Source organism: Camelus bactrianus, chromosome 7, assembly GCF_048773025.1.
Source record: "Camelus bactrianus isolate YW-2024 breed Bactrian camel chromosome 7, ASM4877302v1, whole genome shotgun sequence".
Lineage (NCBI taxonomy): Eukaryota > Metazoa > Chordata > Mammalia > Artiodactyla > Camelidae > Camelus > Camelus bactrianus.
The window spans coordinates 11,673,051-11,686,468 of NC_133545.1; the positions used below are offsets into that span (position 1 = coordinate 11,673,051).

The 13,418-nt window shown below is 49.3% G+C and overlaps 1 protein-coding gene across 1 annotated transcript in view; it reads right to left on the reverse strand.

Moving 5' to 3' along the window:
• Nucleotides 1–13,418, reverse strand: part of TMEM178B (transmembrane protein 178B) — a 338,501-nt gene that overhangs the window by 24,080 nt on the left and 301,003 nt on the right. The window contains exon 3 of the mRNA XM_010947450.3: nt 13,145–13,282. Within this exon, the coding sequence (XP_010945752.1) occupies nt 13,145–13,282 (138 nt within the window). The remainder of the gene's footprint in view (nt 1–13,144; nt 13,283–13,418) is intronic.

Sequence of the window (13,418 nt, forward strand, 5' to 3'; positions counted from 1 at the left end):
CAATTGATGGAAAGGTATGAGGAGAAACCAGAAAAGTGAAAAATGACTCAGAGGTGACTGACAGACACAAGTGCTGAGGGAGTCAAGAAAAGAAGGTCCTTTCACTGGGGGGAGGGGAAGGATGGTCGCTGACATTTACCAGGTGTCTACAGTCAACAGACGTTTAGCCCATGTGCAAAAAACATAAAGCACATGTATGATGTATGTAGACAAAAGACAAGTCTAATTCAAGGCATGCTTGAGGTTCTAGAAGGGGGAGATGTCTCATGAACCGTTAAAAACATGAGGCTGGAGCTCAGAAAAGACTGTTCCAGGCACAGGCTCCAGACTCATCTGTGCAGAGATAATCATCATTGTGAAGGTAAGTGTTGTTGACAAGGGGACGTGTTTGTAGGGAAAAAGAAAAGAGTGTTGAAGACCACATTTACAGGTGGAGCAAAGAGCGAAGAAAACAGAAAGGTACAGAGAAAAGGAAAATGAGCTGAAAGTGTCAGGAAAGATGGAGAGAGGTAAATCCAAGTGAGCTCAGAAAGAGGAGGTTCAAGGACAGGTGACAAGCGGAGCAGCCAGGAGTAAGGTCTCTGAGAAAGCAGCTTCCACGACACGCAGGAACAGAACCCAGACTTCAAGAGGCAAAGTCGGGGAGAGGGTAGAGCTCAGTGGTAGAGTGGGTGCTTAGCATACTTGAGGTCCTGGGTTCAATCCCCAGTACCCCCGTCAAAATCAATCGATCAACCAATCAATCAATCTAATTACCTCCACCCCTTAACCCCCCAAAAATGAAATTAAAAAACTGCCTTTAAGAGGTGAAGGGGTAACAAATAAGGATTTTTCTTTTTGTTCCATGAGTTGCAAGCTTTATCGTTTGTCTCAGAGCATATGAAAAAGTAAGATCCTCAGCCAAAGAAGCTCATTTGCCTATTTCTGCAGGAAATATCCCTTGAACAGAATAGGCCTCATCTTTTCTGCCACCCCAAGAACAACGCACTTGATCTACTATGATGGCGTGTGTGTGTTTGAGGTCATCTCTTACTCCTTCAGGTCATGAGCTGCTTGAGGATCACAAATACATCAACAAGTTAATTACTACTTGGGAAAGGGTACTGGACGGTCATTAAAAACTCAGGCTTCAGAGTCAAATAGATCTGAGCTGAAATTCTTGCAGAAGTGATCCCCATTGTGTCTTTCTACCTTTCTCTCTACTACCCTGCCCCAAATGAACCCCATGCTCTAACAGCCCCATGCTGGAGGGGAAAGAAGAGGACCCCTCTGGCCTATGGATACAAATGAAAGCTGGTGGGTAAGCTTGTGTCTGCCTTCTGGTTCCATTCTTACGTCTACTTCTTTACCCCAGGTGGCCAGTATCTCCCTTTTCTTTTCCCCTACTGGTTCCAGGAACAGAGAAGAGGGGACATTACTCTGCAGACCTTAGTTTAAGGGTCCACCATTTGCATAACTGCATTACTCTGAGCTTGTTTCATTGTTCTCTGGGTCTAGTCCATTATCTACAAAATCAGGGTGGTAATGATGACCTTAAGGACTGCTGGAACATGAAAGGAAGTAACGTTTGAATAGCATCCACCATTGACACAGCACTGATGCTCTGAAATGTGAGCTCTTACCTTCCCCTCTGCCTCTTCCATCTGCCTCCTTGGGGGATCTGAAGGTCAGATGAGACCTTCCCTTCCCTCTGGAACTCTAAAAATTTGGAACTAAAAATAGTCACCTGAATCATAATTGACCCCTTTTTATCCTTTTTGGGTGACCAGCCCCTTCCTTCCCCAAGAATGGTAGACAGGTGGATTGAAGATGCCCTCATCTTCACCGATGAAAAGACACAGGATTCTTTTGTTTTTAATATTTTGCATTTTAAAGGTGTCAGGCATTAAAAGGAAATGGGCTCATTTATCACACTAATTGGTCTGGGTAGCTGACTCTCCTCTAAGACTGTGGGCAACTCCAAGTCAAGGATGAGTTTTCTTTTATTTTGTACTCCACAATACCTAGTTCTTACAGGTACTTAACTGGCTGTTTAGTTAATGAATGATAAACATTGGGCAGATTCTAACAGCTCATCAAAGTGGGATGGGCTCTCCTCTTTCTCAGCCATTAGCCTGAGCATTCTTGATATTATAATGACTTCCACAAATAGGGTCAGTATATTTTCCAAACCCCAAACTAAGACACACGGTATGAGACATGATCTGATAAGAGGAAAGTGTATTTTAAATCAGGAGGCTTCCAGAATGTCAGAGAGGTAGAATACCTTTACCCAGGCCCTCATTCTCTAACAATCTTACACCTGAAGATAAAATGCAAGTCATTCCCCACCTGTCCCAACAGCCCAAGCTCTGCCAGGAGGAAGAGGCTTGTCCACCAGAGCAGAATTTGTTTACACCTCAGGGCTGTCTTCTAAACCCTCCCCAGTGTAAGGCTTTCAGGTCTCCGCAGGACCATTCTCCCACTGGCACACTCTAGGCCTTCAAGGCCATCACCATCAGCCCCCCGCAGAGCGAAGACAGCGAAGAGCTGCGGCTTGCTAATTCTTCTACCTCCACCCACAGGGGGCACCACCCACAGTGAGGCGCAGGGAGGCTGCCTGGGCGCAAAGGTGCGCTTGGCTGTGCCTTGTGGGGGCCGCCTGGCCCTGCTCCCCTGCTGTCTTGCTCTTTGATCTGGGCCACTTCTCCAAATCCACTCTAGAGGGAGCTGGGGCCCTCACTCCCACGTGCACACTCCAACTCGCCTGCTGGCAATGCCCTCGCAGCCTCTCACGGGGACCCTTGTGCCTGGTCCGGGCTGTTTTCCCTGCTGTCTGGTTCTCCGGCTTCAATCCCTGAACACACAGTGCATCCTGCCATCCAAGTGCTGAGGGTGACAAGAAGCCTCTGGACAGTGGGACCCCCACCCCTTCCTTGGGTGTGGTTATTTCTGATGCCAATTCTCACCTGTCCTCAAACCCCTCTCTGCACCCAGAACAGGAGAGAGGAAATTCCTCCTCACGTCTACCAGCTCCTCCCTCTTAATTGCTTCCCGGGAGCAGCTCTGAAGCCCGATAGGAGGAGTCTCTCCGTTTACTTCAGGAATGAGCATTTTCCTTTGATTTCTGACTTGTTCCAAGAGGCAGGAGCTAGCCAGACAAGAACCCTTTCTCTGAAGCTTGCACACCTCTGTAAGAACATCCTAGAAGAGCCACAGGGAGCTTTTGAAGTTGCTTTGGAAATTACCTAAGTTTCCATGGCAATCAAGCTATGGAGTCACCATCATATTCTGGGCCTTTCTATATCCACTGAAAAGGCTGCTGGAGACATCTGTTTTTTCTCAGCCACCACCCCAGTAACGGAGACGGTCTTCCAGTTACACTGCCCTTTCCCTCTTCTGCTGCCTGCCCCCACCCCCATCCCATTCTTCCTGACAGTCCACTGCCCAGTTCAGGGCAGTGATGTGATGTTGCTAAGCCAGGAAAGACAAGGTTTTGTTACTGTAACAGGAGGAGAGCTCAGGGTGTCAGGGTCCCAGCCTGAGTCTGGCTTATGTCTGAGCATGTCTGTGCTGGTGGAGGCTGGCCAGGCAGAAACGCACCAGGACTCTGGCGAAATCACTCATCCTGAGTAGGAACCCCAAACCACCCACCCTGCTCAGCCTAGACACTGAGCCGCAGCCACGCCTTACCGTCCCTAGTAACCTAACTTTGCTATTCCCTGCTCGCCTTTGCACTTCCAGGTCTGTCCTGCCCACGTCAGTGGTTTCACTGCATTACAAGAACTTCCTGGAAGAGCCACCAACTCTCGCATTTAAAGTGTCAATAGACAGCGCGGGCTCTAAGACTTTCTCAGTCCTGCTCTTTCCACCAATCCTGGACATTATCAGTATTCTCACTCAATCTTTATCAAATACCTGCATTGAAATAAAGGCCTTGAACCAAGCTCCCAATTCTCACTCAATTCTGACCTGACTTTCCCCCCCGGGACCCTGCCAGTTTTGCAAGGCGCTGCTCTTCCTAATCACAGTAAGCAGTAAACTCAGCAGGTTGTGTCGGCAGTGTCTGGGGAGCCAGCTTTTGATCTAAGGAAAGGGGAACACGCGTTCTGTGTGATGATTCGGCAACAAAGACGAAGGGTGATTTTTAAGCACAGCAGACTCGGCCTGGGTTAGGGAGAAGGGGAGCTGCGTGCTGAATAGAGCGAAGGTCTGATTTATTAAGCTCATTGGGAGCCCTTGCAGTCAAGGCTGTGGTGTTCCAGGATCTGGGAGTCTGGGTGTGGGACAGTGCCGGAGAGAGAGCTGGCTTTTGGCACGAGACCTGAGCAGCTGTATGTTGCTTTAATGTTCTGCTGTCGCTGCCTTGAAATTCTTAATCATGTTTGAATAAGGGGTCCCAAGTTCTCATTTTACACTGGGCTCCACAAATTACGTTGCTGGTCCTGGTCGGAGGTGAAGGATGCTACTGGTGTGCGGCAGTGCAACACCGTCAGGGGGCGCATGACTGTCCCTCTACCCTGACCTGGCCACCCAGGCATAGAGACCACGCCCCCCCTCACTGGAACTGGCCATGGCAGGCTGAAGAAGCCCTAGCTATAGGTACCCCAGGGGGAAGCCAGACCACTGATGAAAGTCACACAGTATCAAATGATCACCCAGGGGAGAAGACCAGAGCAATCCGCAAAAGAGAGAGAGGGCAGGCAGAATCAATCAAACCCAGACCACAGCCTCCAAGGCCCTCCACGATCTGCCCAGCTTTGGGCATCTCTCCATCTCACTCTGCTCCTGTCACCACCGTCCTCTTGCTCAACTTTTTCAGACCTAACAAGCTCATTCCTATCCCACATCTTCTGAAGTTGCTGTTCTTTTTGCAGAGATCGACCTGTCCCAAGTCTTGCCACGGCTCACTACCGCCCTTAACTCAAGCTTCTGTTCGCTGTCACCACTTCTGAGAGGACTTGTGCCCACCCACTGGCCCCTCATTCACTACGATGCCCCCAAGACTCTCTGTTTTCCCTCCAGCCTAATTTTTTCCTCATAGTTCTCATCACCTGACCTCAGATCATGCATTCATGATACTTGTTTCTTGTCTGCTTCTCCAGCTAGAATGTAAGCTTCATGAGGACTTTATCTTACTTCCCACTGTAGCCCACTGCTTAAACAGTGTCTGGCTCATAATAAGCAATTAATATTTATTATATGAATGAATAACTGAGTAGGGTGGTGAACAGCCAGAGAAACAGTATCTGTTCAAGCAATTTCATCTTCATCATTCCTTGGCGTGTGTGCCTTTGCGTCGTGTCGGCAGCGATGGTACGGGGCTGCTTAAAGAAAAGCATCACTGAAGGTGGTTGTTTAAAAAAAGAAGTATCTCAGTAGTGAAAAATAACAACATCCCGAAATTTAGGGAGGACAGTGCCAGGGTGAGAACAATTTTACATGTGTTAACTCTATACTTTTTACATGAGTTAAGTCTATTATAATTTTCACAACTCTGCTTCAAGTCGGTACTATGATTAGCCCTGTTTTACAGGTGAGAAAAACTGAAGCAATGCCTGAAAGGTGGTTAGTAACTTTCCCCACACCACATGGCTAGCCCAAGACTGCTTTGGTCCTGGACTAGTCCTCCATGATAAAACCATGACTCTCCCTTTTAGTTGGATGATTCTACTTCCTGGACAAGGACTTCGAGACCCAGTTGGGTGGCAGGGAATGGAGGATGGCTCATGGGCCAGTGTGGGTAGGAACATCCAAGAGACACGAGGGTTGGTTCTTCCCAAACTGCTCTCCTAAATGCCTTCAGCTACCATCCTCCCTTTCCGCCTCCTTCCAGGGTCTGCTCCGTCTTATCCTGTCCCTAGAGTGATCCGTCCTGGCCCCTGGGTCCACATTAGACAAGCGTGCATGTTATTTCCTAATCCTCCTGACAATGCATGTCCTCCCCCAAATGTCTTTGTTTTGATTGTAATTATAAAATGCTAATAAATATTCAAATATGCACCTTCCAAAGGGCAAGACATGTTCCAAGGTAGGAAGTGGTCTGTGAACCTCTGCTTAGGATTTTGAAAGAAAGGCTGTAAGACAAAAAGTCAAGAGGAGAGCCGTGATGTTGTAGTGAAATCTCACATGAAACTACAAAAGCCGTTTAGCAGGGTACGTAGATGGGTGTTACGCCCTCCTTTGGTCATGAGAGATTATAGAGACTCCTCTGCCTGTTAGAATGGGCTTTACTTAGGGTACACGTATGACACTGACTACCACTTTTCCACCAATTATATACAATAGTAACAACTACTGTTTATTGAGGATTTCTCATAAGTGTGCATCATGCTAAGCCATTGCCTCACTGAATTTACGCCTCTTCCCCAGAACGGTATCTAACTCACACGGTTGCCTTTCTCTCACCCACGAATCACGAGTTTTGAGGTGTGGTGCTTGCTGGACTTACAGAGACGCAGTCCCGGCCGTGTTTCTGAGTTGTAAGGACAGCGGAGCTCAGAAGGACAGCGGGGAGAGGCTGATGGAGAAGACTGGATGTTGCTCTACCTCAGAGCATCCCTAAAAGCACTTTGCTGCCCGAAAGAAACAGTCATTCAGTCAAGACATCTAAGCCTTGGATTTTTCATCTTAGACTCAAACATTTTCAGAATTGCTGGGCCTTTATCAAGGTCTTTGTCTATCAGACGAGGGGTGCCCGGGGGTTCACTGCACAGCTGAACTGCTCAGTGATGAGCCTGGTGGAGAGGGGAGCCATTTGGCATCACTGGCTTGCAAATTACTGCAATCACTCAAACTGGATAGTCTGAGCCGCTCTGGGGCATTCTCTTCACTCTCCTGTCTGACTGGAAAGGTGGAAAAGGTTACACTGATCACAGGTGGGAGGAAAAGGACCTTTAAATGACTTCCTTTTCCCATTATCACCTGTGTCCTCATCTGGCCACCATCTCCTCCATATGCCCCTGTGTGCTTTGAGGAGGGAGGAACAGAAAGGGTGTGGAACAAGATTCTGGGACTGGCTCCTGCTTAGAAGCACAGAACTGGAGTCGTGCCAGCATCGGGAGACGTGTGTGTGGCACAAGGGGTCCTGATATCTCCAACACGGGGGGATGAAAGCAGAGGCAGCAGGATGGGCTGGAAGTACCCAGGCTGGTGTCACAGGCTGGGCTCTGGTCTCATGTTTGCCACTAGAGTGGGTGACCTAGGACAACTGACATAACTACTCTTATCCAGAAACACAAGAAGGTGGGACTGGAAGGTCTCTAAGGCCACTTTCAGCTCTAAAACTCTGGGAGTCCAAATTAAAGATACAAAGTTCGCTGTGAATTCATATATACTTCATACCCTCCTTCCAAAAGGAAGTTGAGACAGACCCCAGGAATGTTCAAGTAAAGACAGAGAGTCAGGAACCCTACGGAAGGGGAGAAGGTCGACCAGGAGCAGAAGATAAGATAGGCTCATTTCTTGAAGGACTGCTGCTCTGTCAGGAAAAAACAAAACACCTTCTCTGCTGCACATAATTCCCTTTTCTGATACATGCATTTCACAGACATTGGAGACTGCAGACACTGTTGTTTCAGACATAGGGGGTACCTCAGAGAACAAGCCAGACGAGGTTCTGGGGCTCAGGAAGCTACATCTATGTCGGTGGTGGGAGGCGGGGAGTGGGAGGTGATGAGCAAATACAGAATGTTAATAAAACACGCAGACACCTAGTGCCCAGATCTTGGTTTCCAATACCATTCTCCAGTACAAGGAACCAGGCTCCTCGGAGAAATGGCTAGTTCTAAGACCGGGGCGGGAAATATACAAGATGAGCCCAGAGTACCCGGTTGTGCCAAAAACTAAGGACATACTCACAAAAGGCAAAAACAAAATCCCACACTAATAGGAGTGTGCCAAAGGGTCCCAGGGTCCAATGGAAAGAGCTTCCAATGGCCAAAGCTGGAACAATTGGACAATAAAATACAGTATTGTATTATAACCCAAAGTCTAAAATAAATATTCATGAGTCCACATTGACATAAATAAATAATTGAATAAATTAATAAAAAGGGAACAAGAGACAAATCTCCCATGCAGAAGAATTCCAAATAACTTAGGTAGTTACTCCACCCTAAAGGGGGAGAAACATAACCCCTGACTTCTAAGGTATGGCCTGTGTCTAGTGACTTCCTTCCAAAGTAGACAGTATGGAAAGGGGAGGGGCGGCGAGGGTGGAAAGAGTAATTTACGGTACAGAAACCTGACACACACTACTCCAGCCAGGTGATCAGGAGCAATCTTGACAGTCATAAATCATGGCGATAGTACATACCCTCGAAAAGAGTGATGAAAATGGTCCTTTACTTGTGTGAGCTTTCTCCGCCAAGCCCATAACCCAGCCAGATCATGAGAAAAGTATGAGACAAGTTCCAACTGAGCAGCACCTTAACAATATAGATGACCAGTACGCCTCAAGTACTCAACGGTCAAGGTCATTAAAAGCAGGGAGAGTCTAAGAAACTGTCAGAGCCAAGAGGAGCCCAAAAAGACATGACAACTAAACGTAATGGGGGATCTTGGATGGGACCCAGGAACAGAAAAGGAACATCAGGTCAAACCTAGAATCTGAATAACTATAGACATCAGTTAATAATTATGTACCAAAATTTGTTAATTGTAATTAATGTACTGATGTAAAATGCTAATAATAGGGAAAACTGTGTGCAGGGATAAAAGGTAATTTGGGAACTCTCTGTACTATCTGCTCAATTTTTCTGTAAACCTAAAACTGTTCTAAAAAAAAAAAGTCTATTAAAAAATAAAGAATCTGAAGGTCAGAGATAGAAGAAGTCAGAGGCTCTCCTGCTGGCTTCGCCTAAGCCAGCATCCACGAGACCTACAGCTGCAGGAGACGAATTCTGCCAACAGCTTCATGAAACTGGAAGAGGACCCTGGCCTCAGATGAGACCCCAGCCCTGGCTGATACCTTGACTGCAGTTTTGTGAGACCCTGAGCAGAGAGCACAGAGAACCCAGTTGCCTGGAATTCTGATTCATGGAAACTGTGAGAAAACAAATGTTTGTTATAAGCTGCTAAAAAAAAAAAAAAATCAACCAAAACCAAAACATAACAATAAACATTTCATAAAGTAGTGGGTGTGCTGCAGAAAATTAAATCAATTAAAATGCAGAGCGTGACTGAGTGGCTTCATTAAACTGGGTGGCCAAGGAAGCCCTCTCTGAGGGGGACTATTCATTTGAAGCCTAAATCTAAGAGGAGCCAGTCATGAGGCATTGGCAGGGAAAGCACTGCGGGCAAAGAGAGCAAGCAGCTCCAGGGCCCTGAAGTGAAATTATGCCTGTTCCAAGAGAGAGGCAGCTGGTGTGACTGGTGTGGCTGGAGTGACGTGAGTACAGGAGAAAGAACAGGAAAGGAGATGAGGGAGGTAGAATGAGCCCGATTACATGGGGTTTCCACTATGGACTGAATGCGTGCCCCCAAATTCATATGCTGAAATGCCAACCCCTAAGATGATAGTATTAAATGGACGGTCCTTTGGGAGGTGATTAGGTCATGAGGGTGGTGCCCTCGCAAATGGCATTAATGACCTTAAAAAGAGGCCCCAGAGAGGTCCCTTGCCTCTCCTGCCACATGAGAACACACGAGAAGATGCCAACTCTGAACCAGAAAGCAGGTTCTCACCAGACAATGAATCTGCCAATGTCCTGATCTTGAACTTCCAAGCCTCCAGAACAGTGAAAAATAAGTTTCTGTTTTTTATAAGCCACCCAATCTCTGTATTTTGTATAGCAGCCCAAGCTCACTAAGAGCTTCTAAAGAAGGGTAAGGAATTTGGATTTTAAGTTCAAGTGTAAGCTTTTGGAGCATTGTTAGTAGATGAATGAATATCTGCTTTACAGTTTTAAAAATATTACACCAACTGCTGTGTGATGGACTGATTGCTGGGTACCAGATTCTGGATAGGAGGCTCCAGCATTAGCCTAGACAAAAGCTCATGGCAGAGATGACAGATACCTTCCAAGAGTGGGGGAGGATGTGGGAGAGGGGTGCTGATGGAGTAGGGCATGGATTGGATGTTCACACTCATCTTGTGGACTGTGTCCATGAGGTGGCTCAGAGGTTCACCCAGTGGGTGAATTACAAGCAGCAGTCACATGCTCCCTGCCACGCTGCCTCCCCGGCTCCATGTCATCCTGTTCCTGTGGTTCTGAATCCCACTGATGATTTCATCTTGTTTGTGGCAGTTGCTGGCACGAGAATGGTGGTGTGCCAGTCTGGGCCAGATTCTCCCCTGGAGGCCCTGCCAAACTGGATCCTACACCCATCCCCACCTCCTAGCTTCCTGGCCCAGTAGAGCTGCCACACTTAATGAATGGCTTCCTCTGAGTTGAGCGTTAATTAAACAATTTGTTGCTAGTCATCTCAGGAGGTATGGGGTGCCCTCTCTTTAACCTGGGAAATAGTTAAATCTGGAAAAGAGCAGCACCCAGGGTGGGCCACCTCCCTTCACGTGGGAACAGAGGAGAGGTTGTGGATCGGACTCCTGTGTTTTTATTTTGGCCCTGGTCGTTTCATCTAAAGTCAACTGCAATTCTACCTTCAGACTCCTGACTTTAAACTGACCTTTTCTACTCCTGCCAACCCCTCCTCTTCCACCTGCTCACCACCCCCAGGCCTGGCGAGCTCCAGTCCCCACCACCTGTTCTCCCTGGCCACCCAATCTAACCCCTTGGGCACTAGTCTGTGCCCAGTTATAGGTGCCTGTGATGCCAATCTGGGTGAAAGCTAAGGCCATAGGGCCTTTTTGTCTACAGTTTGAGAGACTGGTTGCTTTGTCATGTTCACAAGGTGGCTGTCACAGGTAGCTGACTCTCCAAGCTCTTAGTCAGGTCAACCCTAGAAGGTTGACACCTGGAGGGCAGGAACTGGATGGGTTCTGGGGGGGTTGGTGTTGAAATGTCTCTTGTGGACGCGCAGGGTTCCCCAGGGCAAGGCACCATTTCTGGGTTGACACCCAACCTCTCAGCCGCCCCCTGTGCCGAGCAGGGATGGGGAGAGCACAGCTCCTGCGTGGAGCCTGCTCCCTTCCTAGCTCCGCACTGAAGCAATCTCTTCTGTTCCCCCAGCTCTCACCCCTTACTGGACATTAGGGTCGCCCCCAGAAATTCAGCTTGGATCAGTCTGGGATGAGACCCCAGCATCAGTACTTTTTAAACCTCTGCAGATGATTCCACTGGGTGGTGTTTAAGAATCACCAATCAGGCAAAAGTTAAGCAACATCCTCACGCACACACCCTGTGGGCAGGGGCCTCAGATGCTCAGTCCAGCCCAGGGACTTTCAGACCGGCATCCCTGGAGCCCTAGGCAACCGGGGGGCAGGGTTCCAGGCCCCCTCCTGCCCCTCACTGTCTGCCCCCACGCCCCCTCCACGGGAGATCCCGCCCAAGGTCTCAGGTGAGTAGAAGGCATCCCGGTGACCCCAGCCAGTCACCGTGGTGCGCGGCCTGGCCTGGAACCACCAGTGGGCCCGTCACACGCTCTCTTTCTCTGGAAGCTGTTGGAGCTGAAGGTGCTGGAGGCTTAGTGCCTGGGCAGGATGTGAGCTGAGGGTCTGGCCTGCAGAGAGGGAACCGTGCAGGGAGCCACTTCGCCCCGGAAGAGGCGGAGATGAAACCCCGTCAGCTCCCAGGGCTCTGGGATTCCTGTTCTGCCCCGGGCCTGTTTGCTCAGCTTTCCTCGGATTCCTGGGAGGGCCCTCTAGAGCTTAGAAAAGCCCCGTTTTACTGGAGCCTGTCTCTGTACGACCAGAAGAGGCTTCAAGAGAATGCTCACTACAGACAGAGCCACTCCACTTTTATCTTTTCACATTTCGGGGTCCACGGAAGATTTTGACAGGAAGGTGGCAGCAGGAAGGATGTGTGTTGCTAAAACAAAGTAAAGAAATCACGGGCCAAGCGTGACTCCTGGCTTCAGTGAGCGTGACACCCAGGCCCCTGTCTCAGTGGGAGATCCGAATGAGGGGGGAGATCGCCACACCCACCCATGCCTCTCCCTCCCCCAGCCTCTGCCCTAAGGCAGGTGTGGGGCCCACAGGGAGGCAGCTCTGACTCTGACGGAAGAGAATTTGGGAGGCACAGGATGCCTGTGCTTTGGGGGAGTCAGGGTAAACAGTCAGGCCCCGAGTTGAAGCCTGCAATTCCCTTCCTCCTCTCCTAACCCACAGCTCACCGGCCCCCAGATCCCTCTGTACCCCACACACCTAGAAGGATAGCCGCCTCCTTTCTCTAGCTGGACCTACTCCTCTACCTCCTGCCCCTGCTCAGAGACATGGAGTCAGACAGTACACAAAACAGACCTGAGCTGGGTGTGTGCACATGGTATCTAACATCTGACACTGGTTTCCATACGCAAGAGTCACTTCCCTCTTCTCCCATATATATTTCTAATTCCCTCTGTCCAAGCCCAATTCCCCCTCTTTCCAGCTCCACGCGACCCATCACCCATCTACTTCCCTCTGGGGAGAGGACTGGCTTGGGCAAACAAATGGTTAGCTTCAGCTTTGGACTGAGACTCAACTCAGGAGACCAAAAAGCACATTTTAGCTCTTCCGGGAGAAAAAAGGCACATGTGGATTATGGATAAACTTTCACTTCCCATGGACTGGAACCCAATCCCTCAAAGCTACATAATCCTTCTTATGCACAACCCTTCATAAGGACTGGATTGGTTCTACAGCCACAGCAGTAACAGAGGGCAAGGGAGACAGATGTGAGAGAAGGTCCTACCACTTTTAGAGGCTCATTTGGAAACAGGGGTAGCATTCAAAGGCTTTTGCAGGGGAAACTGCCCAGATGGCACCTGCCTCCCACCCCCAAGAACAGTATGTGTATGAAATCCCCAAGTACCTCCTGGGTTCACGCTGCCCCCACATCTGACCCCTCTCTCAATGCCATCCCCACAGTCCCTCCCACACCAGGTGGTCAGACCCCCAAGGGTAAGGAGAGCAGTGGTGAGTGGCTAAGAGGAAGTCAAAAAATGTTTGCTGAATGAGCGAATGAAAGAGCCCCACTGGGCCTGGGCCTTCATCGCCGTGCCCACCAGCAGTTCTCTTGGAATCCCAGTAACCAGTTCTCCCATCCTGCCGGCCCCCAAGGCTTACCTCCCATGAGGAAGAGAAGCCCTGCCACGTACTGCATAAGGCCTCGGTCCCAGCAGCAGCCCAGCACGCCGATGATCCAGCCGAAGAGGATGATGGCCACCGCCATGCCCATGAAGCCGGCCGTCATCCTGCGCAGGTCTGCGGGAGAGCAGGCGGGCAACAGTTAGCATCAGAGCCCAGAACTCAGGGTCGGGAGCACCCCAGCCCTGGGCGAGGAGGAGGGGGTGGGAAGGCAACCTGTCCTTTACAGACAGGTTGGCATAACAGAGTTTCC